The sequence below is a fragment of the Salvelinus fontinalis genome, chromosome 14 (genome assembly GCF_029448725.1).
Source record: "Salvelinus fontinalis isolate EN_2023a chromosome 14, ASM2944872v1, whole genome shotgun sequence".
Taxonomy (NCBI): Eukaryota; Metazoa; Chordata; class Actinopteri; order Salmoniformes; family Salmonidae; genus Salvelinus; species Salvelinus fontinalis.
Genome location: NC_074678.1, coordinates 588888 through 615992, shown reverse-complemented (window position 1 = coordinate 615992; position 27105 = coordinate 588888). Strand labels below are relative to the sequence as shown.

Sequence of the window (27105 nt, the reverse complement as noted above, 5' to 3'; positions counted from 1 at the left end):
TTCTGCCGAGTTGGTCCTCTCTCTTCCTCCTTTTTCTCTCTGATCTCATCCACATTAAGACTTCCGGTTTTCTGATTTTGCCTTTAAAATAAAAGTCCACAGTAAAACGTGAATATGTGTATGATACGAAATCAATAATTTATTTGACATTAGAACATGTTATAAAACCCAAATGTCACTTAAATATGAACAAATATGAATCATTGTTAATGTTTAGACAATTATTTTTCATATATCATGAATAAATACAGGATATTGACACTTTTATACTATTACGTGAGATACTTTTATTTAGAATATTGTCGTTTTTGTTGTTGCTGACGAGACGCTGGTGAGAGGCAGGGAGAAGGAAAGAAGGCTCTCAAACTAGAGCGGTAAACGGCAGATTTTATCACTAAATGTCATTATTTTGTATCTAAAGAAGGGACGTAAACTTAGCACAATGTCGAAGAATACAGTGTCTAATCGATTCAGGACAGTAGACGTTGACGAATACGACGAGAACAAATTTGTTGACGAGGAGGATGGAGGTGAAAATCAGCTGGGTCCTGACGAGGCAGAAGTGGACTCGCTAATCAGACAATATCCTTTTATCTAGCTAGCTAGCAAAGCAATGCTTTTTTTGCTCATTTGGCCAGTGTATCTGCCGGTTCGTTTGCATGCATTAGTGTTGGTGCTGCTGTAATTCTGGTGCCAAGCCAAGTGCCATCATGTCTCAACTGGCGAGGTGTGGTAGGGTTGGCAGCTGGCTAGCTTGTTAGCTGTCGGACTCACTGAGGTATAATAAGAACGGTCTGAGTTTATTAGGACTACTTGATATTGCTTGATTGTTAGATGCTGAAAACTGGAATGACATTGTTGACAATGGTTCTGCCTGTTTTGGAAACGATTGAAACAATTGATGTCAAACGTTAATACTCGCCTAGATTCAATTTGCCGGTAAGTGTGAATGTGCACAAGTAAGTGAACTCGCTGTTTCGTATGATTGAGGCTAATTATCTACAAGCATTGATAAGAAGGATTATTGTGGTCAATATCAATTGAATTTCAGCTCAAGATAACCTAAGTACCCCAATGAAGAACCCCAACCCTGTCTGGTAGTCACATTCCAGGGATTGTTTTACAACTCCTCAGAAAAGGGATATAACTAGCCGTTGGTTCCTTTAGATTCCCTCATATACCCTTCAGAGTAAGTTTCACGACAATGCCATCTGAGGCTTGTGATAAACATTGAATGGGGAAGTGGAGTTCAATGCCTTATAAGTCAGTAGCAGCGGGACGAATCTCTCTGCAGCACTTCCTGTGTGAGTGTTGAGAACCCGGCTCCACAAGAGGGCAAAAGGGGCCTTGCTCCCTCAGTTCAAACTTTGTACACCCTCAGATTTTTGTTTTATGTCCCTAACGTTACATAAATAAAAAGTTCAAATGATTGAGTGACAGGTTGGGGCAAAACAAATATGTATCTGTGCTGTCAAATCATGCAGAATACAACAGGTGTAGACTTTATAATGAAATGCTTACTTACGAGTCCATTCCCAACAGTGCAGATGTAACGGATGTGAAATGGCTAGCTAGTTAGCGGTGGTCCGCGCTAATAGCGTTTCAATTGGTTACGTCACTCGCTTTGAGACCTTGAGTTGAAGTAGTGGTCAAGGGCCGCGGCTTTTGTGGAGCGATGGGTAACGATGCTTCGTGGGTGTCAGTTGTTGATGTGTGCAGAGGGTCCCTGGTTCGCGCCCATGTCGGGGCGAGGGGACGGTCTAAAGTTAAACTGTTACACAGAGTTGAAAAGTAAGACACACATTTGCTAAATAAATAGGAAATAGTAACAATAATGCTCTCAATGGTGCAGTTGTAGAACTTTTTGAGGATCTGAAGGCCCATGCCAAATCTTTTCAACCACCTGAGCATTGTCGTGACCTCTTCTCGACTGTGTTGGTGTGTTTGGACCACGATAGGTCCTTAGTGATGTGGACACCGAGGAACTTGAAACTCTCGACCCGCGCTATTACAGCCCCGTTGTTACCTGTAGTCCACGATCAGCTCCTTTGTCTTGCTGATGTTGAGGGAAAGTTGTATTTAAAAAAAAATATATATATATATATATATATATATATATATTGTAGCGACCCGCACAGACAGCTGTGTGTTAGGTGTTAGGCTAGTAGGTGGTTGTGTTGTACTGACCAGTACCAGTGTTCGCGGGGTCCGACATGCCAATCAACCTGCTATCTGCCAATCACGGGAATGCCTGGAATGTTCTGATGCCCGGCATCCTGGCGGTTGGCGGAGTGGCGTGGAGGGAGGTTGGGCAGGGGGCATTGGAAGATAAGACGCGTCTCTCTCCCCTGTGTGCGCGTCCACATACTTTTGTATAGTGTATATTTGTAAATATCAGCGTAATCTTTGAAACACAGGTTCTGTGTAAATAAATCCAACACTTATTTGCACCTTTACCTGCCTGCCTCCTGCTAAATCTTTGTCCTTACTACTGCTAGAAAGCCCCTATGTTACGCTGATACAGCACAGCTTAGATGGGCTACCAATTTCTTGCCAACCTGTATTTTCAAAAGCACTCGGAGTCTCTGGATTTGAGCTTTTGTTTATTGTGGTATAGTGTGATATAAGCAGAGTTCAGTATAATTCCAACGCAAGAAACCCAAAATGTTTTGTCCCCTGGCCGATTTCAACTGCCCCCTTAATCACTGCTGTGTTGGTGGGTGTTGCCAGAGATAATGGATATAATGATGAGATGCTTGTGTCTCCGCTCTAACAATGGGATTTGTTGTCCATCGAGCGGAAGGGTGGGCTGTCAAGCTCTCACCTATTACTCTCTTTGGATTGGTGGATACATCTCGTTATTTGAATACTTATTTTTCGATGAGCAGTGTTGACGTTAACCTCCTGTAGTCAATCGAGAGTGAGATGCTGTGCTAGCGTCATGAATATGCGTAGACTGCCTTGAATTTCGTCAGGGACAACAATGATATAAAGTTCTCAAAGTTACCAGGATGTCACATGTATCACCTTTATTAGGGATGCACGATATATCGGTGAGCATATCGGAATCGGACGATATTAGCTAAAAATGACAACATCGGCATCGACCCGATGTCTAGTTTAACGCTCATGTGCAAAACCGATGTCAAAGCTGACGTGCATACTATACCTATATAACATAGGTAGATGACGTAATGACGACCCAAAAAATACAGCGCTACACAGAACAAAAGCAGAAAAATATTAAGCGCACACTTCCAACAACTAAACAAGTTGAAGTCCAGCAGTCATTTAAAAGAGTAAGAATTTCAGCGAGACAACTCAAAGGCGAAATCCATTAACGGCAAGATAATGGAAGTCATTATACTGCTTGCTATGGGCGTCACGACTGACATTTGGACGAGCGACGTCAGCACCATGAGCATGCTGAGTCTGACAGCACAGTGGGTCGACGAGGATTTCCTACTGAGGAAAGCCGTACAGCACCATGAGCATGCTGAGTCTGACAGCACAGTGGGTCGACGAGGATTTCCTACTGAGGAAAGCCGTATTGCATTTTTTTTATTTTTTTTACCTTTATTTAACCAGGTAGGCAAGTTGAGAACAAGTTCTCATTTACAATTGCGACCTGGCCAAAATAAAGCAAAGCAGTTCGACACATACAACAACAAAGAGTTACACATGGAGTAAAACAAACATACAGTCAATAATAAGGTAGAAAAATAAGTCTATATACAATGTGAGCAAATGAGGTGAGATAAGGGAGGTAAAGGCAAAAAAAGGCCATGGTGTCGAAGTAAATACAATATAGCAAGTAAAATACTGGACTGGTAGATTTGCAGTGGGAGAATGTGCAAAGTAGAAAAATTAATTAATAAATACAGTAGGGGAAGAGGTAGTTGTTTGGGCTAAATTATAGATGGGCTATGTACAGGTGCAGTAATCTGTGAGCTGCTCTGACAGCTGGTGCTTAAAACTAGTGAGGGAGATAAGTGTTTCCAGTTTCAGAGATTTTTGTAGTTCATTCCAGTCACTGGCAGCAGAGAACTGTAAGGAGAGGCGGCCAAAGGAGGAATTGGCTTTGGGGGTGACCAGAGAGATATACCTGCTGGAGCACGTGCTACAGGTGGGTGCTGCTATGGTGACCAGCGAGCTGAGATAAGGGGGACTTTACCTAGCAGGGTCTTGTATATGACCTGGAGCCAGTGGGTTTGGCGACGAGTATGAAGCGAGGGCCAGCCAACGAGAGCGTACAGGTTGCAGTGGTGGGTAGTATATGGGGCTTTGGTGACAAAACGGATGGCACTGTGATAGACTGCATCCAATTTATTGAGAAGGGTATTGGAGGCTATTTTGTAAATGACATCGCCGAAGTCGAGGATCAAACTTTTTGCTGTGTGTGTGTGTAACCTGTATTTAACTAGGCAAGTCAGTGAAGAACAAATTCTTATTTACAATGACGGCCTACCCTGCCAAACCCGGACGACGCTGGGCCAATTGTGCATGGGACTCCCATTCACGTCCGGATGTGATAAAGCCTGGATTCGAACCAGGGACTGTGGTAGCGCCTCGTGCCTTAGACCGCTGCGTCCGTGTGTGTGTGTTAACTATGTAACTGTACTAGAATGGTTAAAAGGCCGCTAAAATTGTAAATATCGGTATCGCTTTTTTGGGGGGGGGGGGGGGGGGGTGGCAAGGAAAATATTGGGTATCGGTATCGGCCAGAAATGTCACATCGGTGCATCCCTAACCCTTATATTTCTACAATTACATAATTTAGCAGACACCAGCGAGTCTTACAGGAGCAATTAGGGTTAAGTGCCTTGCTCAAGGGCACATCAACAGATCTTTCACATGTCGGCTCGGGGATTAAAAACAGCAATCTTTCGATTACTGGTCCAATGCGGTTAACCTCTAGGCTTCCTAAGCATTAAAAGACTTCTGTTAGATCAAATAACCCTCACGATTAAAAATATATTTTTTTTTTGTTGTCTTGACCAAATTCGCCACTCTCTCATTGCCCCCATTAAAGAATCCTCACTTTCCTAATAATTAATGATCTGCTTAACGTGGACAGATTTTGGGCGGAGTAAACTCTCTCGCTTCGCCTCTTCCTCTCTGGTGTAGCCAGGGGTGTTTTCATTCAGACCAAGACCTCAGCAAACAGTTTTAAAATGCTTTGCAGCGCAAAGTGCAGAATCCGTTTACTCCAAACGGAAAATGTTTTGCAGCGAAAACGAGAGTTTCTATTGGACAAATTCATTCTGTTGGCTTCTGTTTGATTCCTTTTGGTTTCTAGTAAATACACCCCAGATTGCTTGTCTGTTCAGTAGCTACATACACTGAGTTGTCAAGTGTCTGATTGGTAGTAAACTGTGACATTCAATGTAATGATGTGATTCTATTTTATTTTCAAAGACGAGGTTAGGTTTGATTGGACAGACTGTTGTTCTAGGACGGTGTTATAATCCAGACTAGCAGATATTGTCCACGTTGCCTCCTTAACCCCTCTCTGCACAGGGAACCTGATGGAGGCCTTGCAGGCAGTCCTGAAGAACCCACCAATCAACACCAAGAACCAGAACGTCAAGGTGAGTCTAGACAACTCAATGGAAAAAGACTTACAATGAGCTGATATGTGTGTGACTTCCATTTAGGCCCACATAAACATTAGGTCCACCTAATGTATTCAGTAGAGACTTAGTCATAGGAACTATGAATGTAGGCTGTAGCGTACCTTCTTTTCACCTGTTACTAAGTTGGGTTCCCTGGAGATTTCTTTGCGTACATAATAGGGAAACTTTATTGTGTTTTGTCAGGACTGTGCCGAGGGCCTTGTGTTGAAGGTGCTGAGTGCCTTTAAGAGCAGTGACGTAGAGAAGGGGGTCCAGTCTCTGGATAAGAACGGAGTGGACCTGCTCATGAAGTACATCTACAAAGGCTTTGAGACGCCATCGGATAACAGCAGTGCCGTCCTGCTGCTGTGGCATGAAAAGGTACTGCCATCGACACACCATATGTTTTACTGTCCTTGTGGGGACCAAACAATTGATTTCCATTGAAAGTCCTATTTTCCATAAGACATAAACCTAACTTCTAATCCTAACCTTAATTGTAAACCTAAACCCTAAGCCTAAAATAGCCTTTATCCTTGTGGATACCGGTGAAGTATCCCCACTTGTCTGAACGTTCCTTGCTAATTACATTAATTAGACTTGATAAACACAGTTGCATATGATAAGGTATGTAAGTTACATGCTATCCCTTTATTTCCTTCCCCTCTGTCCCAGGCTCTAGCTGCAGGTGGCCTGGGATGCATCGTTAGAGTACTAACGGCCAGGAAGACTGTCTAACTAACAGAGGAGGAGAGGAGCCATGTTCTTCACAGCGACCGTCTGGTGCACATTACAACACAAGGATGATATCCAGTAGATCACAGCGTGTCACAGAGGAGATCCCTCCTATCTGTCTCTGCTTCTTTTCAGATATCACTTCCCTATGTCTCCCTACTCAGACACACACACACTGATACAGCTGGTTCACACATTCACCCAAACACATAACACATGCCAAGTTGGAATCGTTTTTAGTATTTTTACTCCATTCCTTTCCTTCCCTAGACCCTCAAACACACACCAACACAATGCTACAGAGCTCTCTATTCCTTTCCTTCCCTAGACCCTCAAACACACACCAACACAATGCTACAGAGCTCTCTATTCCTTTCCTTCCCTAGACCCTCAAACACACACCAACACAATGCACAGAACTCTTCTTAGGTATGGCTTTGTTTCTCTCAGGAAAAATCTATTTTATAACAGTCAGCTCATTTGTCTACCCTGCTATTCTTTTTTTAAATTAAAGCTCTGATAGGCTGGTGTCTTTGTTAAAAAGCTGATCAGAAAATTCCTGATGGAACAAAATCTTATAATTCCACAGAAAATCCCTAATTTGCCCTTCTGTAACCCGTGGGGGCAGAGGGAGGGAGGCTCCTGAAAAGCACAGCCACAGATGGAGCGGGGTGGATTTGCGGGTGGGGGAAGTTTTCGCCAGCAGGGGTGGTCCAGCCATCCTGCCTGCCCTAGTTAGGGATTAATACCCACGATGTATTATGGCCCCCCTTTACTACTAGCACCACTGTTATTAATCCTAGACTGTGTTCCTGTAAAAACACTACCTTAGCTAATGTAAAGGGCATGCAGTCTAAGTGGTGTCCTAGTATGGGTTTAGTGAGATCTATGCCTATTCCACAGTGTTCTCTCACTCACTGAATCATGTACAGGGAATTATCATGTCAGACTCTGTTGTAATATTGTTTAGTAAGGGATGCATTTGTAGTGAATCCAGGACGTAAGAATAGTTTCACTAAGGACTAGGGTTGCAAACTTTCAATACATTTCCTGGTTTTCCAGAAATCGTGTTTGTAGGATTCCGGATTTATTCCCTCTTGATTCCGGGAATCGGCCAATCGGTAAAACTAGGGAATATATTTAAAGGGTCCGGAATCTTCCAACCCTATATCTATGATTATTAGTATTTTGACTAACAGAGAATTTGCCTTGGTTGTATTCTGTCTCTGTCTCTGTTGGGTCACATTCCCTCACCAGTATATTTTGTATGCCATCACTGCTAGTCAATCATGGTGTCTCTTTCTTGACGTATTTTTTTATTTAACTAGGCAAGTCAGTTAAACAAATTCTTATTTACAATGACGGTCTTCCGGGGAACAGTGGGTTAACTGCCTTGTTCAGGGGCAGAACGACAGATTTATACCTTGTCAGCTCGGGGATTCGATCCAGCAACCTTTCGGTTACTGGCCCAACGCTCTAACCGCTACCTGCCACCCCCACATTTAACCTGTGTTTGTTAAAGGATCATGGTTTTTCTATTGTGATTTGTAAATGGCACTTTGGGTCTCTTCCTGATAATTGATCCGTATTTTAAAAAGCCATCAGTGGACAAAACATTAAGAACACCTTCTTAATATTGAGTTGCACCCTCAGAACAGCCTCAATTCGTCAGGTCAGGGACTCTACAAGGTGTTGAAAGCGTTCCACAGGGATGCTGGCCAATGTTGTCTACAATGCTTCCCACAGTTGTCAAGTTGGCTGGATGTGCTTTGGGTGGTGGACCATTCTTTATACACGGGAAACTGTTGCGTGTGAGCAACTCAGCAGCGTTGCAGTTCCTGATACAAACCGGTGCGCCTGGCACCTACTATCATAACCCGTTAAAATGCATTTACTATTTTGTCTTGCTCATTCACCCTCTGAATGGCACACATACACAGTCCGTGTCTCAGTTGTCTCAAGGCTTAAAAATCCTTCTTTAACCTGGCTCCTCCCCTTCATCTACACTGATGAGTGAAGTTGATTTAACAAGTGACATCAATAAGGGATCATAGCTTTCACCTGGATTCACCTGGTCAGTCTGTCATGGAAAGAGCAGGTGTTCATAATGTTTTGTACCCTCTGTGCGCTTACATTTATTTTGTATGAGACCAAGTATTTGAAATATGAACCCAGGAAATGTGTTTGGTTGAAATACTAGCATGCATTAGGTAGGACAGTATTTTGTGGTGCACAACCAAACACTTTCCCTGGCTTTTGTGTCATTCATTGTGGGACCCTGAACTCTGTCTGCTTTATCTGCCTTTACTGGTAGATCACATTTTTTGCCAAAATAGCTGATTGATTTTGTGAAACTGCTACTTACATCCATGTTGTGAGCCCTTGGCAGGGGATTAGATTGCTCCGTTCAGTTGACATGGGTTATCAGGACTTGCAGATAATGGTGAAATATGTACTGTATCATGTTTTTCATGATTGATGACATAAATTAGCCCTGTCTTTAATATATTGAGATGAAATTATGGCTTTTGATCATTCTCGCTCTAAAAAAAAACCTTGCTACAGTTTCATGGACTAAAACAGTGTAATTGATGAGAAGTAAAAATTGTCCATATGATTTTTTTTTTTATGTTCTAATTATTTTTTCTATTATTTATGTTCAAATCAGTGTCTTCTGTTCATTCCTCCCAAGCCCTTATTGTTTGAGTCACAAATGGCAGCCTATTCCTTATAACCCTGCACTACTTTTGATCATAGGCCTATGGGCCCAGGGTGCCATTTGTGATGCAACCTGTCTCTGTAATAAATAATTTATGGGGAAACCACATTTTGATTAATGATGACCATTTCTTTTTTATATAATGTGTGGATTTCTTCTTGTTTTAATAATCATCAGTGGTAATACATTAGTAGCTGTTTTTATAATTATGCAGTTGAAATGTTACAATGCTCAATTGCAAAACAATTCAAAGGAACATATCAAACTGGTGTACAAACTGCCTTACTCCATAACAATATTCCTTTATGTTTGTGATTTAAATAATATAAAAGTTCTGAAAACAGATTTTGAAGTTCTGAGTTATTTACTGGTGAAAAGTACTATTGTGGTACAGCAGATAACTAGTCACAGAAACACCTCTATCATGATTGTATATCTTTTATTTTTTATAAAAATGTAATACAGTAAAATACAGTATAGAAATACATTACAAGAAAAACCAAACACTTCTATACAAATCATAAAAATAGAATACATCTTGGTAACTGACTATGGATGAAGTGGTTAAAAGAATCCTATGAACCTTTAATGTTGTGATTGTATTGACTGTAAGGAAGCAATGACTACTACTGTTCCTATCGGACACACTGCTAATGGAGGATGAGTGTGTTGGGTACTCTGGGGATGAGGAAGAGGGGTGATTACCTGAGGTGGGCAAGAGTTTGACCATAGAGATTATGTGATACAATGATGCAATGTCTATCTAAGTCTGAGTTTGACTGATAGACAGCCAAACTCCTCTCGCCAACAAGTCTCTACAGGCACCATTTCGGACCAATCAAATGACTTGCTCTGTTCTCCGGTCTGATGTCACAACATCCTGCCACCAACCAGCCAAGAGTTGAGCAAAGGAGGGAACTGACCCTTTTTTTTTTGGTATTCAAGCACTTCCCAATAAGTTAATAGGTAGATGTAAATAAAGGCTAGCTAATGTTTCTTGTCTCTACCACTTTAAGCCTGAGGAGGAGGGGAGGAAGACTACATTCTGGGCCAACGGTGGACTCATCATGGGACCTGGAGAAGCAGTCTGAGTCATCTGTAAAGATCACCTTGTGGACGGGAGAGGGCGTTGTAAAGTACAAGAGGGTCAAACAATTCATTCTAGATCCACAAAGCACCTTAACATTGAGCAGGATTCTATTTAGGATATCTGGCCAATAAATAGATGTTTACTTCCATCCGAGGGGAACTCGCTATTCTTTAAACTCTGGTGTGCACCAGGTGCAAGTGTTGAGTCATTTCCTAATCTGCTTCTTGGGATTGCAGTGCTGTTCTCCTGTCCCACCTTAGTAGTTCTCATATACGAACAGTCTTTTTCTACTAGTTCCCATTTACTTATGTGGCAGCTTTACCAACCACACACACACACACACACACACACACATCCACGCACATGCTCGTTCGCAGTGGTGCTGCATACAGAGGTCGCAACCTTTTCAGCGCCCCCCCCCCCCCCCCCCCCCCTTTTACACCGTCGTTTTAAAGTGCTCTCAGTAGGGGTAGGCGGAGACGGCGATGTAGACGATGAAGGTGGTCTGGTACTCGATGCCTCCGTCAGCGCTGTAGGACAGGGAGCGCACCTTCATCCTGAAGGTGTGGGGCTCTCGGAGGGCTCTGGTTGTGAACAGCACCCCTTTCAGGTTTTCGTCTCGCAGTGCGAAGGGTAACGTCACGTCCTCGTCCACCACCAGGAAGGAGGTACGGGGGTGCACCACGCCGTCCTGCGTGTACGCCACCAGCCGGATCAGGTCCTGATTGGCCGCAATGCCAAAGGGGAGGGACAGCAGCTTGTACTCCAGTGCGTACGGGCTTAGTGCACACTCCAGGTCGTTGGGAGGGCATTTCTTCAGACAGAACCTACAACCCAGAACACACAACATGGACACTTCGCTAGGGTATTCTGTACTTAGGGCTCTATTCAATCAGATCCGCTTTAGCCGACATCCGCATAGCGTTGGAGCCGTCAAATGCACAAGTGGCTCCTGAAATTATACCTAAAGGGGACATTGCCATTGGTTGCACGGAGTCAAATTAACAGAAATCTAATGCAGTCTGTTTACAAGTTGGAACACAGGAATGTGAGATGTAATCTACACCTTGATAAGAGTGATAGAAATCCTTAATTTCGCTGAATGATTTTCAATTTGAGCAACATTATTTCTATATAGGCTACACCTTCTCATTCTGAGCTTCTAACGTGAGTGGGACGGGTGTGGCTTTGTGACAATGATCACAAGAGCAACTGCTTGCCAATTTGACAGCTCCAACACAACTCCACCCCCGACACGGCCAAAACGTCAGCTATGCGGGTGTCGGCTGTCCCCGGTTAACGCTTGATCTGATTGAGTCTAGGTCTTAACTGTGTATACTGCATGATTCTTCAGACAAAATGCAACAAATGTATAGTAAACAAAGTGCTGGAGAAAGTACCGGTATGCAAGTGTGTGTTAGTGGTTGTGTGTATGACAATAAGGTGCATTCGGAAAGTATTCAGACCCCTCGACTTTTTCCACATTTTGTTAAAGCCTTATTCTAAAATGGATTAAATAAATAAAAAATCCTCATCTACAAATAATACCCCATAATGACAAAATGAAAAACTTTTTTTTTTTTTTTTTTTGTGCAAATTCATAAAAACAAAGAAACTGAAATACCTTATTTACATAAGTTATGAGACTTGAAATTGAGCTCTGGTGCATCCTGTTTCCATTGATCATCCTGAGATGTTTCTACAACTTGATTGGAACCTGTGGTGAATTCAATTGATTAAACATGATTTGGAAAGGCACACACCTGTCGATATAAGGTCCCACAGTTGACAGTGCATGTCAGAGCAAAAAGCAAGCCATGAGGTCGAAGGAATTGTCCGTAGAGCTCCGAAACAGGATTGTGTCGATGCACAGATCTGGCGAAGGGTACTCAAACATTTCTGCTGCATTGAAGGTCCCCAAGAACACACTGGCCTCCATCGTTCTTAAATGGATGAAGTTTGGAACCACCAAGACTCTTCTAGAGCTGGCCGCCCGGCCAAACTGAGCAATCAGGGGAGAAAGGCCTTGATCAGGGAGGTGACCAAGAACCCGATGGTCACTCTGACAGAGCTCCAGAGTTTCTCTGTGGCGATGGTAGAACTTTCCAGAAGGACAACCATCTCTGCATCACTCCACCAATCAGGCCTTTTATGGTAGTGTGGCCAGACAGAAGCCACTCCTCAGTAAAAGGTACATGACAGTCCGCTTGGAGCCAAAAGGCACCTAAAGACTCCATGAAACAAGATTCTCTGGTCTGATGAAACCAATATTGAACTCTTTGGCCAGAATGCCAAGCGTCATGTCTGGAGGAAACCTGGCACCATCCTTACGGTGAAGCATGGTGGTGGCAGCATCATGCTGTGGGGATGTTTTTCAGCGGCAGTGACTGGGAGACTAGTCAGGATCGAGGGAAAGATGAATAGAGCAAAGTACAGAGAAATCATTGATGAAATCCTGCACCAGAGTGCTCAGGACCTCAGACTGGGGTGAAGGTTCACCTTCCAACAGGACAACAACCCTGAGCACACAGCCAAGACAACGCAGGAGTGGCTTCAGGACAAGTCTCTGAATGTCCTTGAGTGGCCCAGCCAGAGCCCGGACTTGAACCCGATCAAACATCTCTGGAGAGACCTGAAAATAGTTGTGCAGCGAAGCTCCCCATCCAACCTGACAGAGCTTGAGAGGATCTCCAGAGAAGAATGGGAGAAACTCCCCAAATACAGGTGTTCCAAGCTTGTAGCGTCATACCCAAGAAGACTTGAGGCTGTGATCGCTACCAAAGATGCTTCAACAAAGTACTGAGTAAACGGTCTGAATACTTATGTAAATGTATTATTATTATTTTTTTTTTTTTATATAAATGTGCCAACATTTCTAAAAAACAGTTCATGCTTTGTCATTATGGGGTATTGTGTGTAGATTGATAAGGGGGGGGGGGGGGGACAATTGAATCAATTTTAAAATAAGGCTGTAACGTAATAAAATGTGGAAAAAGTCAAGCGGTCTGAATACTCAGAATGAACATAAGAGTGTGAGTCAATGTGTGGTTACTATTTACCCTGTTGCTGGGTCTCTCTGGTAGTTAGGTGGGCAGGGTGTATCGATACACTGGTAACTTCCTCTCATGTTAAAGCACATCCTGTTGGTCCCACACTGGACATTCTGCTCCAGACACTCATCTATATCTGCCCTCACAATACAGGAGTTAGTTATACAACGTATAGCAATACATAACACCACAATACAGGAGGTAGTTATACAACATGTACCGATACATAACACCACAATACAGGAGGTAGTTATACAACATGTACCGATACATAACACCACAATACAGGAAGTAGTTATACAACATGTACCGATACATAACACCATAATACAGGAGGTAGTTATACAACATGTACCAATACATAACACCACAATACAGGAGGTAGTTATACAACATGTACCGATACATAACACCACAATACAGGAGGTAGTTATACAACATGTACCGATACATGACACCACAATACAGGAGGTAGTTATACAACGTGTACCGATGCATAACACCACAATACAGGAGGTAGTTATACAACATGTACCGATACATAACACCACAATACAGGAGGTAGTTATACAACATGTACCAATACATAACACCACAATACAGGAGGTAGTTATACAACATGTACCGATACATAACACCACAATACAGGAGGTAGTTATACCAATACATAACACATGATGCAGTTATTGAGTATACTGTACCTGCAACTTTTACATAGATACATTTTCCTCATCAAATTATTTCATTGAATGTATTTTCTTATAGTAGAATATAGGGATGCTCTCTGAGCGATGACGAATGGATAGATATATAAATAACGTGAACAGCTGATTAATCGATTGACTGACAGGTGGAGGTGTCCTGCTCACCTTGGCAGGTCTTTCCGTTGGTCATGAGGCGGTAGCCGGCCGGACACTGACACCTATGGCTCCCTGGAGTGTTCATACACTCATGCTGGCACGTGTCCCTCACCTCACACTCGTTGATGTCTACACACACACACACACACACACACACACACACACACACACACACACACACACACACACACACACACACACACACACACACACACACACACACACACACACACACACACACACACACACACACACACACACACAGGAAACATTTATCAGTTGAAACATGTTATAAAGGTGTATTAGAAAACAAGGGGAAGCCAACCCCAGGTAGCACAGCCATGCAGCCTGACCCTCCACCTCTCCTTTCAAACTCCTCCCCCTCTGCCTGTCCCCCTGCCTCCTCCATAGTTACCTAGGCAACGGCCACCCCTGGCCTCGTACCCCTGCGGACAGGCCAGGGCCTCCCTGCGTCTACGCTGCCTATAGCGCCCCCCTGTGGCAGCGTAGGAGGGGTAGCTCTGAGAGGCCAGGCTGTGGTACTGGCGCTGGAAGGCGCTCCGCTCAGGGGAGTCCTGGGAGGAGCTGTAGCCGTATGAGAAGCTCTGGTAGCTGGGAGGCAGCTTCTCCAGCCCCGCGCAGGACTTTCCATCCCCAAGCAGGTGGCGCCCTGGCGGGCACACACACTTGAAGCTGCCGGGGGTGTTGAGGCACTGGTGCGCGCAGGGCTGGGGCGCATGCTCACACTCATTACTGTCTGGTGATGTCACAGCACCACAGAGAGAGGGGGGAGGGAAGAGAGAGAGGGAGCAGGGGGGAGGAGAGAAGGGAGGAGAGAGGAGGAGGAGAAAAGGAAGAAAACAGGCAAGAGTAAAAGATGAGTAAAGAGGGGGATATGGAGCAGGGGAAACATACAGATAGACAGAGGATAAGGCAGTTAAGAAAGAAGCAGATGAAGTGGAAGAATAAAGTGGTGTGAGGAAGACAAGAGGATGAGAAAGGAAGAGATGGAACACAATCATCCCAACGTACAGGAACAATCACCCCAACGTTTGACAATATATATCATGTCCCTAAGGCATAAATGTATTCATCTAAAAAGTGTCTTTTAACGATTTATTTTTTTAACGATTTATGCTGCAACTCCCCAACGGGCTCCGAAGGTGAAGTCATGCGTCCTCCGAAACATGACTCGCCAAACCACGCTTCTTAACACCCGCCCACTTAAACCAGAAGCCAGCCGAACCAATGTGTTGGAGGAAACACCTTTCAACTGACGACCAAGGTCAGCCTGCAGGCGCCCGGCCCGCCACAAGGAGTGACTTGAGCACGATGAGCCAAGTAAAGGCCCCCTGGCCAAACCCTCCCCTAACCCTGACGACGCTGGGCCAATTGTGCGCAGCACTATGGGACTCCTGATCACGGGCGGTTGTAATACAGCACGGGATCGAACCCGGGTCTGTAGTGACGCCTCTAGCACTGCGATGCAGTTCTTTAGACCACTGCACCCCTCGGGAGGCCCGCCTTTTAACTTTTTCAATGAGAGAATGAATACATTACATCTCACACCAAACAAGAATGCTTGAATTAAATCAAATCCAAGGTCTCTATTCAATATCTGAAGCATTACAGATTGTGTGATAGAAATGTTAAGGTAATTTCCCATTGAGCCGATATCTGCAGCGTTTACCATGAAGCAGTCTCCGCTAACGTGGGAACAATGCCTATAAATTCCAATTATGCTGTAACGTGGAACTTGCGCAATACGGATTGGATAGAGACCTACATCTGTATATATTGTAAATACATACTTTTTCAGGTTTGCCAAATAGTCTCTTAATAACTTACTATGGTGCTCAGTTAAAGTGTTGCCACTTGAAATTTAAATGAAACATACTGTATATCCAATTTAATGCAACAAAATATTCAAATTGTACAGGTAAGTAGGTACAGAGTAGACATCAGTGTCCAGTGTTGATGATGTCATAGGGGATACCGACAGAGACAGTGAGTGTATGCCATTACAAAGCAAAGCGACCCCAGATCGGGTGCAACCCGGTCAAAAGGTCAAAGGTGGAAACTCAGGTGTAAGAGTGACAGAGCCAAGAGGGAGAGAGAGAGATGCTGGCCTTGGGATGACAGACAGACAGGTTAATTCCAGGTCCCTTTCCTGTTGTCCTGTCTGTGGCTCCTTACCTTTCTGTTAACCCTCTATTTAAACTCTAACTACACAGCCACTCAGTACCTAGGGCTCATCTTCTCTTTGTGATAGTTATGCGAAAGTAAGGGATTTCCACAGAAGACAACAGTTCTTTAGCTACATTAGCATTAGAAAGGCAGAGGGAGGATGTGATGCCACAGCTGGCTGGGGTATTACTGCAGCTTAGAGCAGGGACTGGGAGAGAGATGGAGAGAGATGGAGAGAGGTATGCATGCAGAAGCAGGTCAGCTGACCCCCTGAGGTGAGGTTTAGTGGCTGAGGTGTAGTGGGTTAGGGGTATTGGGTAAGGGGTAGTGGGTAGTGGGTGAGGGGTAGTGGGTTAGTGGTAGTGGGTAAGGGATAGTGGGTGAGGGGTAGTGGTGAAGGGTGAGAGGTAGTGGGTGTGGGGTGGTGGGGTAGTGGGGTGAGGAGTAGTGGATAAGGAGTGAGGGGTAGTGGGTGAGGTATAGTGGGTGAGGGGTAGTGGGTGAGGGTTAGTGGGTAGTGGGTTAGTGGGTAGTGGGTGAGGGGTAGTAGGTGAGGTACAGTGGGTGAGGGATAGTGGAGGTCTGCGTGCAGAAGCAGGGCAGCTGAGGGGTAGTGGGTGAGGGGTGGTGGGTGAGGTGGTTTGGGGGTAGAGGGGGTACGTACCCACACAGGGGCGTCCTACACCCTGAGAGCGATAGCCCCTGGGGCAGGTACAATGGTAGCTCCCTCTGCTGTTCTCACAGATCTGGTTGTATCTGCACTGGTGGGTCCCGTCTCTGCATTCATCTATATCTATAGGGAGAAGACACATGGAGAGGTTTTATATTGAATATAGATATTTGACATTGAAACCATTACCCCACCAAACAGAAAGGGCTGGATATAAAATCCACCCCAACCTTTTCTTTAACCATTTAGAGTAGGTTATCCACAGATGTACTGGACACAGAATCCTCCTTTCAGTTGGCTGAGGGTGAGTTATGAAGGGGCTGATGCCCAGTTCTGGCACACTCACCCACACACGTCCCGTTGGCACCTTTGGTCATGCCAGCAGGGCAAAGGTCAATACAGGTGTAGCTTCCCCGCATGTTCTTACACTGCTGGTCTGAACGACACACCCTCTGTCTGCACTCATTTATGTCTGAGGAGAGAGAGAGAGAGAGAGGGCGAGAGAGAGAGGGCGTTAGAGAGGGCGAGAGAGAGAGAGCGAGAGAGCGAGAGATAGAGAGAGAGAGAGGGCAAGAGAGAGAGAAAGAGAGAGAGAGGGCGAGAGAGAGACAAAGAGAGAGAGCGGGCGAGAGAGAGAGAAAGAGAGAGAGGGCGAGAGAGAGAGCGAGAGAGCGAGAGAGAAAGAGAGAGCGAGAGAGCGAGAGAGCGAGAGAGAAAGAGAGAAAGAGAGAAAGAGAGAGAGAGAGAGGGAGAGAGGGAGAGAGGGAGAGACGGAGAGAGGGGGAGAGGGAGAGGGAGAGGGAGAGGGAGAGAGAGAGAGAGAGAGAGAGAGGGAGAGGGAGAGGGAGAGAGAGAGAAGCAGGTCAGGTCCAGAACTGAAACCATCAAAACACGTTTCACACTATTGTGCCGACCCAATCTGTAGTGTACTGTGCTCACCTATACAGCGGCGGTTCCTGAGTTGGTACCCGGGCTCACAGGCACAGCGGTAGCTACCGATGGTGTTCAGACAGTGCTGGTTGCACGGGTTAGACTCCTGGCACTCATTAATATCTTGAAAATGAACCAAAATCAAATAAACAATAATACAATTACAGCTTAGAAATAGCTTTATACCTATATAGGGCTGTGGCGGGCGTCACATTTTGTCAGCCAGTTATTGTCATGCAACAGACTGCCGGTCTCACGGTAATTGACCGTTAATTAACATAAACACGTTTAGCATCTCCAGGCCACCATACATAAAAGCTGATGATGCGCGCTTTTGGAACATCTACATTTAAAAAAGTATAATAAATCAATGTAATATAAAGCATCACAATAAATCTGTTATTTATTTTAGGTCTAAAGAAACATTATGATTTGAAGAAAATCTATTTGAGAAGAACAGAATATGATTTGACCTACTGTATGTTATCTGGTTATGCACCCTGCCATAGGCTCTAGGATTATACATTTAGCTGACAAGATATACTTATAAGTCCCATTCCATTATTTTATATGATATGATTTTATAGTAAGACAATTATAATTGAACTTAATTGAATAAAATAGATAGGATATTTTTCGCATTCCGGAGGAGCGTGCCCATATGAAGTGGCTATATTGAGCGTAAAAGTGATCATTTGAAACAGGTTCTTTATGCTAGATTTAGAGTTATTTGGCAACTTTAGTATAGTGTATGATACAAACCTTAGAATGCCTTAGAAATCAAACATACACTATATATACAGAAGTATATTGAGGAGAGGTGAGTTTTAAAAGAACATCCTGTTTTGATAAGTGTTTGATGTGATTTTTGATCGCATTTGCATTGATGTCAGAGTGGACAATAGAGCCCTGAGTACCAGACCATTAGGACCTGATGGAGGGACAATAGAGCCCTGAGTACCAGACCATTAGGACCTGATGGAGGGACAATAGAGCCCTGAGTACCAGACCATTAGGACCTGGTGGAGGGACAATAGAGCCCTGAGTACCAGACCATTAGGACCTGATGGAAGGACAATAGAGCCCTGAGTACCAGGCCATTAGGACCTGATGGAGGAACAATAGAGTCCTGAGTACCAGACCGTTAGGACCTGATGGAGGGACAAGAGCCCTGAGTACCAGGCCATTAGGACCTGATGGAGGGACAATAGAGCCCTGAGTACCAGACCGTTAGGACCTGATGGAGGGACAATAGAGCCCTGAGTACCAGACCATTAGGACCTGATGGAGGAACAATAGAGCCCTGAGTATCAGGCCGTTAGCAACCTGATTTTTTATTTAAACTTTATTTAACTAGGCAAGTCAGTTAAGAACAAATTCTTATTTCCAATGACGGCCTACACCGCCCAAACCCGGACAACACTGGGCCAATTGTGCACCGCAATATGGGACTCCCGATCACGGCTGGTTGTGATACAGCCTGGGATCGAACCAGGGTCTGTAGTGACGCCTCTAACACAGAGATGCAGTGCCTTAGACCGCTGAGCCAGTCGGGAGCCCTGACTCCTGGCTGCCGGTGTGACGGTAATGCGGTCACCGCAACAACCCTACACTTAATATTCCCTACACAACTGTAATGACACTTAATATACTGCATTAACTACTGCCAATCTTGAAGATGGAAACGAGTGTAACCTTGGCAACTGTGTCCATCGGCTGTCCTTCTGAAGCCCCGCCCACAGCGCATCACACAGCGGTAGGAGCCAATGGTGTTCTCACAGTCCTGCCCGTCATGGCACATGTGCCCACCCAGAGAACACTCATCAATGTCTGAGAACATAGAGAGAGGGAATCATTAGACATTAAGTCTTTAAACAGATGCAGAGATTCTATGTGAGTAAAGGTGGGTTTTATGGAGGTATTAAATAGGTATTTGTTTTTCAGTGTACATAGGGCTGGATTCAATCCGTATGGCAGAAATATCACAGAAGATCCGTTTTATAGCTCGATTGAAATGTAAAGGCAATGTTCCCGCGTTTGCGGAGACTGCATTCACAGTAAACGCTGCGTATGTTGGCTCAATTGGAAATGACCTGTACATTTTTACAAGGATCTCCCGTGATACTTCCGCGATCCGGATTGAATCCAGCCCATAGTGTGTGTGTGTTTGTGTTTGTGTGTGTGGGGCGTACCCTGACAGGTCCTGCCGTCAGCTGAGATGGTGAGTCCTCGGGGACATGAGCAATAGTAGGTTCCCATGGCATTGTGACAGACATGAGAACAAGGGCTCCTCTCCTTACACTCATCCTCATCTGAATCATAACACAAACAATAACAGTCTTATACTCAATGTGGATATTGACATGAGCTAGGACTTATACTCTGCCATTTTACCCCAAACACCGTTTTAAATCATGTTTCTTATGGTTTCTCAAGACAAATTATGCATTTAAGTGAATTTAAAATGTGCATTTAAGTGAATCTCCACTGAACATAACGTAACAAAGTAAACTGCTCCAACATGAACAGAGGTGTGGACAAACTCCCCATGTTGAGAAGACAGACCACCAAAATAAGAGGCTTGTCATGACTACCTGCACAGTAGGGTCCTGCAGAGTCCAGCCTGAAGCCAACGGGACACTGGTTACTACGATCACCTGCCAGAATATGGATAAGGTTGTTACGTTAAAGAGAGTGAGATATACAAAAGTATGTGGACACCTTTAAACTAGTGGATTCGGTTATTTCAGCCACACCGGTTGCTGACAGGTGTATAACATTGAGCACACAGCCATGCAATCGCCATAGACAAACATTGTCAGTAGAATGGCCCATACTGAAGAGGTCAGTGACTTTCATCATGGCACCGTCATAGGATGCCACCTTTCCAACAAGTCAGTTCATCAAATTTCTGCCCTGCTAGAACTGCCCCGGTCAACTGTAAGTGCTGCTATTGTGAAGTGGAAACGTAATGTAGTGTATAGATAGTGTATACACTGAGTGTACAAAACATTAGGAACAGTCTGTCTTTCCATGACATAGATTGACTGGGTGAAAGCTATGATCCCTTATTGATGTCACTTGTTAAATCCACTTCAAATCAGTGTAGATGAAGGGGAGGAGACAGGTTAAAGAAGGATTTTGTTGAGCCTTGAGACAATTGAGACATGGATTGTGTATGTGTGCCATTCAGAGGGTGAATGGGCAAGACAAAAGATTTAAGTGCTTTTGAACGGGGTATGGTAGTAAGTGTCCAGAACTGCAACACTGCTGGGAATTTCACGCTAAACAGTTTCCCGTGTGTATCATGAATGGTCCACCACCCCAAGGACATCCAGCGAACTTGACACAACTGTGGGAAGCATTGGAGTCAACATGGGCCAGCATCCCTGTGGAACGCTTTCGACACCTTGTAGAGTCCATGCCTCGGCGAATTGAGGCTGTTTTGAGGGCAAAATGCGGGTGGGGTGCAAATGAATAGGGAAGTACAGTATAGAGAGCAAGAGAGAGAGAAAGAGAGAGAGAAAAACAAGGACTTTAAAGTCTCACCCTTGGTGATGGTGGCGTGGAGCTTGTATTCCAGGACTTCCTCTAGGGGGTGGTAGTGGGCGCTGATGGCCGAGGCATGGAGCGTCTCCACCAGGTAGGGCATCTTTCCCTTGTCAGGGTCGTAGGTGATTGTGTGGTTCCAGGAGTAGGGCACACTGACCCGATCAATACTGAACATCCGGGTGGATAGAGCATACAGCTGACCTGGACCAGTCTGAATGTAGTCCTCTGTGTAGTCCTGGGTCAGATGAACAACAGCCAGCATGGATAAGCCTCAGCCAACAAGTTCTGCACCTCATAACCACCTTTCATTGTCTTTTTGTAAGTCATTTAAACTGTTTGATTGTGATCTGTAGTCTGGTTATCATAGTTTGTCATTATGGGCCAAACTTGAGATCTGTTGTGTATGTTACACAAAGATTGTCTTCAGCACTGATTTCAGTTACACTTCAGATCTCAAATGAGGAGAGTATGATAGTATGGAGTATGTAGCGTAGGGTGTAATACGTCTGGAGATGTGTTTCCTGTTACCTTGACGCTGATGTCAGCATTAGACGGCAGCTGCAGAACGTGTCCATTCAGCACGATATCCAATAGCAGTGCTCCGTCTGAGTCCAGCCCCCGAGCCACGTGGGTCATCCTCAGGATCTCACCTGGTGGACAAAGAGGTCGCTTTATAAAGGCTGAAACCATTTATTCTCTGGTCTTCATGGTAATACCTGGTATCCCATTTAGGGATATTGGGTGACACGCACGCACACGCACACACACACACACACACACACACACACACACACACACACACACACACACACACACACACACACACACACACACACACACACACACACACACACAGATCCAAATTCTTCCCCTTCTCACCTGTGGCGAACTCCACCTGCGTCTCCCTCCTGAACACACCTCTGGTCAGAGAGTAGCCGTTCACTGCCTCCCCTAGCTCCTGGGCCGTCGTCCAATAGATGGAGTTCAGGATGGAGATCAGCTTCCTCATAGCTGGGCCTGCATGGGGTCAACAGGTGAGGTCAGGTCAGGGGTCATTCAAGAAGATTTTGAAACAGGGTGATTCGTTTGAACTGGGGTCAATTAGTGCAGCTCTTCCCTTCGTGACAAAATAAACCTGAATCTGTTATCTGATCTGTGCTTAGAAACAACTACAGCCTACATCTTTATAAACTTAACACATTATAGATAATCTATTAGGGTACATATTGAACTCAATGTCATAATGTCTAATAACTAACCCAGGCTCCGGGGCACATTGGAGATGGTGGCGTGTATAACCCTGCCTCCTGATTGGTTGTCAGAGATGGTGGCGTTGAGGATGGCAATTCCAAACTCCACATGGTTAATGTTTCCTATGATGCTGCCTCTCGCCTTCTGAGGCCCGCCTAGGAGAGATGGAGAGAACACAGGTTTAGTGCACACACAGGCATACACATGCCAAACACACGCACACATATGCCATGCCACGCACACACATGCCATGCCATGCACACACACACAACATACCTGGACACGTTTGGCCGTTACACCTGGACACCTGGGTGGAGTCTCCTGGGCAGAGGCGGCCCTCGTTGCTAGGCGACGGGTTATTACAGAGTCTGACTCGAGTTCTCTCTCCGCCCGCACAGGAGACGGAGCATTCTCCCCAGGGCTGCCACGCTCCCCAGTTACCATCCACTGCAAACACACACAGACATGTAAAATTACATAGTCATGACAGAGTACGCATCGACCCGTACACACGCTTACTTAAGGTAGTCCATCGTATCCGATGATGACTTCCACTACTGCTTGTGGGTTCACTGATGACTGTATAATCTGATGCGGGATGCACACTGTCTGCCACAGACAGAGCTCACAAAGGCCTGTCCCGTTGAGGCCGGAGCAGGCGTGGTCATATTCCTTCTCTGCCGCTTAGCCAGGCTACATTCCAGCCTTTTTTCCTTGGCCAACTGCACTCCCCAGCAACAGTCTGGAGGGAGGCAGTGTTCATCCCACACTTCTTTAGTGATGTCTTCAGTTTGTCCTTTAGCTGCTTTTTTTCTGCCCACCTGCAGAGCGACGGCCCAGTTGTAGCTGTCCTCAGCCTCTTTCGCGGCAAGCGATCCTCTGGCACCTGGGAGGCATGGCCGAGCCATCTAAGCTGGTGGAGTGTGATGGACGCCTCAATGCTCCAGCAGTTTGGTTCTATGGAGGATCTCTAAGTGCGAAACATGGTCCTGCAAGATCACTTTCAAAATGTGTTGGAGGCCTTTTATGTCAAAGGATTCCAGTTGTTTTATGTCAAAAGGATTCCAGTTGTTTTATGTCAAAAGGATTCCAGTTGTTTTATGTCAAAGGATTCCAGTTGTTTTATGTCAAATGATTCCAGTTGTTCTATGTCAAAGGATTCCAGTTGTTCTATGTCAAAGGATTCCAGTTGTTTTATGTCAAAGGATTCCAGTTGTTCCATGTCAAAGGATTCCAGTTGTTCCATGTCAAAGGATTCCAGTTGTTCTATGTCAAAGGATTTCAGTTGTTCTATGTCAAAGGATTCCAGTTGTTCCATGTCAAAGGATTCCAGTTGTTCTATGTCAAAGGATTCCAGTTGTTCTATGTCAAAGGATTCCAGTTGTTCTATGTCAAAGGATTCCAGTTGTTCCATGTCAAAGGATTCCAGTTGTTCTATGTCAAAGGATTCCAGTTGTTCTATGTCAAAGGATTCCAGTTGTTCTATGTCAAAGGATTCCAGTTGTTCTATGTCAAAGGATTCCAGTTGTTTTATGTCAAAGGATTCCAGTTGTTCTTCATGGAGCTGTCCACCCTCCCCTCATGTTCACACATTTCCCAGGGCATCCATACTGCAGGAGGACCTTCCAAAGGAGTTAACGGTGTACTATGTTGAAGACTTTGGAGAGGTCCACAAAGGCCATGAACAGGTCTTGTTTCTGTTCACTGCACTTTTCCTGCAGTTGGTGTGGACTGAAGATCATGTCCACCGTGCTTCTGTTCTTTCTGAAGCCGCACTGGGACTCCAGTAGCAGGTCTTCAGTGAGGATGTCGATGAGTCTGTGGAGCATGACCTTCGCCAGGACTTTGACAGCAACTGCAAGGAGGGATATGCCCCCTGCTGTTGCAGCAGATTTATTTGTTCCCCTTGTTTTTGTGTTGAGACAATGTACTGTATGTATCCCTCCTTTGATGGTGGATGCTCTCGTCTCCATATCTCATAGATGAACAGGTGAACTGGTCTGGTACAGAGATAGCCCGCCTGTTTTAGGATCTCAGCAGGGATGCAGTCAGGTCCAGTTGTGTTGTTATTCAATGAACTGATGGAGGCACAGATCTCAGAAAAGGTGGGTGGGAGATTAAGGCTCTGGATGGTAGGCAGGGTTTATGGGTACGTCCAGGACTGAGTAGTCAACTTGGTACGGCTGGTTTAAGAGGGCTTCAAATTGTTCACTCCACCTCTGGACTAACATAGTTTGGTCCTTTATAAGAGTGGACTCATCTGCACTTCTGAGGGGACAGGGGAGAGCAACTCCCTGGGCCGTGGGTGGTCTTCAGGGCATCATAAATGCTGTACCTGTCATATCTGTCCGCAAAAGATTGGATTTCTTGTACTTTGGAGATCCACCACTCATTTTGTAGATGCCGTAAAGCACTGTGCCTCCCTCTGCTGCTCATGCAATTGCTTTTGGAGGGCCTCAGACGTAAGGCTGTTGAATGTGTCTTTATGTACCTTGTGTATGCTGTCAAGTAGGGTGGAGATATACGTGGAGTTTTCATTGAACCGGTCCTGAGGTTTCTTACTGTTGTAACTGATGGAGTGGGCTGCTGACTCAGAGTGATGTGTTTAGAGAGGAACATTTGTCGTGAATTGGACCCCTCTGCATTCAGGAGTCTCAATGTTCTCTAGTTTTTCTGCTAAAGCGCGACATAGGTTGTTACGTGCCTCTGTTTTCTGAAGTCGAGCACAGTGCAGATTGTTTTTGGTGGACTTATTGAGGCGGATGGCTGGGCGAACTTTCATTCTGAGCTTGGTTAAGATCATCCAACGATCTGTCCAGCACTCTGCTCCTCTCACGGCTCACGTAATGAGGATATCCTTGATATCAGAGCGCCTGACAATCACGTAGTCTATGAGGTGCCAGTGCTTTGATTGTGAGTGCATTCAATAGGTTTTGTATTTGTTTTAATTTTGGAACATGGTGTTGGTAAGTTCATGTTCAGCACAAAGGCTTAGCAATCTCAATCCATTTGCTTTGACATGACCAATGCCGTGCTGTCCTATCACTCCATTTCATATCTCACACACACAAACACACACTTACCAGGGCAGGTGGCTGTGCTGCACCTCTGTATCTGTGAGTCTGCCCCGGCACATGCTCTGCCCCCATTGGCGGGTCTGGGGTTGTCACATGTTCTGTAGCGCTTCATCTGTCCTCCATTACATGTCCTGCTGCAGCTGCCCCAACTACTCCACAGACCCCAGTTACCATGAACTAATAGGGTGAGGGAGAGGGGAGAGGGGAGAGGGAAAGGGAAAGGAGAGAGAGAGGGAAAGAAAGAGATGCATCTCAGTCAGTACACACAACATGTCTGCAACACTTGATCAATGCAACTCATTGTAGGTGAGACAGATGAACCAGGTGAGATAAGAGTTACTGTAAGAGGATAAGAGTTAGTGTAAGAGGATAAGAGTTAGTGTAAGAGGATAAGAGATAGCGTAAGAGGATAAGAGATAGTGTAAGAGGATAAGAGATAAGAGGAGTAAGGATGTCACTACTCACCAGGGCACGGGTCACTGTTGCAGAAGTCGATGTGCACGTCGTTACCCTCACACTGCCTGCCCCTGTGCTGCGGGGCGGGGCTGGCACAGAGGCGTGTCCGTTGTCTGGTTCCACCCCCACAGGAGACACTGCAGGCCCCCCAGCTCACCCACGATGACCACTTCCCATCCACTGGAGGGCAAGAGTCAGAGTCAGGCCCAATCTCAAATCAACCCTAAACCCCTACACTTTAAACACTTGAGTTCTGAGAAGATTTGATAGGTATAAGCAATCTGGTAATAGTCCCTCCACCTTTCAATCTGATAGGCCAGGTGAAAAAGAGTACAGCTCATCTTAAACTATAGCAGCACTGTGCATGTCCACCCTTAGTTGACAAATCATTTACCTCAACAGTGTCTTAGTTCCCAAACCATTTACCAGGACAGTGTCTAAGTTGCCAAACCATTTACCAGGACAGTGTCTAAGTTGCCAAACCATTTACCAGGACAGTGTCTAAGTTGCCAAACCATTTACCAGGACAGTGTCTAAGTTGCCAAACCATTTACCAGGACAGTGTCTAAGTTGCCAAACCATTTACCAGGACAGTGTCTAAGTTGCCAAACCATTTACCAGGACAGTGTCTTAGTTCCCAAACCATTTACCAGGACAGTGTCTAAGTTGCCAAACCATTTACCAGGACAGTGTCTTAGTTGCCAAACCATTTACCAGGACAGTGTCTTAGTTTCCAAACCATTTACCAGGACAGTGTCTTAGTTGCCAAAGCATTTACCAGGACAGTGTCTTAGTTCCCAAACCATTTACCAGGACAGTTTCTTAGTTGCCAAACCATTTACCAGGACAGTGTCTTAGTTTCCAAACCATTTACCAGGACAGTGTCTTAGTTGCCAAACCATTTACCAGGACA

At 45.1% G+C, this 27105-nt stretch overlaps 2 protein-coding genes across 3 annotated transcripts in view; one reads left to right on the top strand and one right to left on the bottom strand.

Annotated features, from left to right (window-relative positions):
- The first annotated feature begins 319 nt into the window (after positions 1-319).
- On the top strand, positions 320-9414 carry arpc5b (actin related protein 2/3 complex, subunit 5B). The gene is made up of 4 exons (XM_055943696.1): positions 320-583; positions 5520-5591; positions 5820-5996; positions 6291-9414. Exons 1-4 carry the CDS (start codon positions 443-445, stop codon positions 6351-6353), a joined length of 453 nt encoding a protein of 150 aa, XP_055799671.1. The 5' UTR covers positions 320-442; the 3' UTR covers positions 6354-9414.
- Positions 9415-10582: 1168 nt separating this feature from the next.
- Positions 10583-27105, bottom strand: part of hmcn1 (hemicentin 1) — a 241162-nt gene continuing 224639 nt past the window's right edge. The window contains exons 90-106 of one of the 2 annotated variants that reach the window (XM_055943694.1): positions 26202-26372; positions 25743-25913; positions 22936-23106; positions 22668-22814; positions 22288-22425; positions 21937-22058; positions 21406-21643; positions 20451-20513; positions 20049-20168; positions 19552-19686; positions 17866-17979; positions 17273-17398; positions 16921-17049; positions 14485-14826; positions 14079-14198; positions 13219-13345; positions 10583-10986 (exon numbers count right to left, since the gene is read on the bottom strand). In XM_055943694.1, coding sequence (XP_055799669.1) covers positions 10620-10986; positions 13219-13345; positions 14079-14198; positions 14485-14826; positions 16921-17049; positions 17273-17398; positions 17866-17979; positions 19552-19686; positions 20049-20168; positions 20451-20513; positions 21406-21643; positions 21937-22058; positions 22288-22425; positions 22668-22814; positions 22936-23106; positions 25743-25913; positions 26202-26372 — 2801 coding nt within the window. In that variant the 3' untranslated portion in view covers positions 10583-10619. The remainder of the gene's footprint in view (positions 10987-13218; positions 13346-14078; positions 14199-14484; positions 14827-16920; positions 17050-17272; positions 17399-17865; positions 17980-19551; positions 19687-20048; positions 20169-20450; positions 20514-21405; positions 21644-21936; positions 22059-22287; positions 22426-22667; positions 22815-22935; positions 23107-25742; positions 25914-26201; positions 26373-27105) is intronic. The other variant, XM_055943695.1, reaches the window with a different exon arrangement.

Excerpts from the sequence above, each read along its gene's own strand:
- arpc5b (XM_055943696.1), top strand. The coding sequence starts at position 443 with ATGTCGAAGAATACAGTGTCTAATCGATTCAGGACAGTAGACGTTGAC. Across the intron at positions 5,592-5,819 it reads CCAAGAACCAGAACGTCAAG|GACTGTGCCGAGGGCCTTGT; the intron begins GTGAGTCTAGAC and ends GTGTTTTGTCAG. Across the intron at positions 5,997-6,290 it reads TGCTGCTGTGGCATGAAAAG|GCTCTAGCTGCAGGTGGCCT; the intron begins GTACTGCCATCG and ends CCTCTGTCCCAG.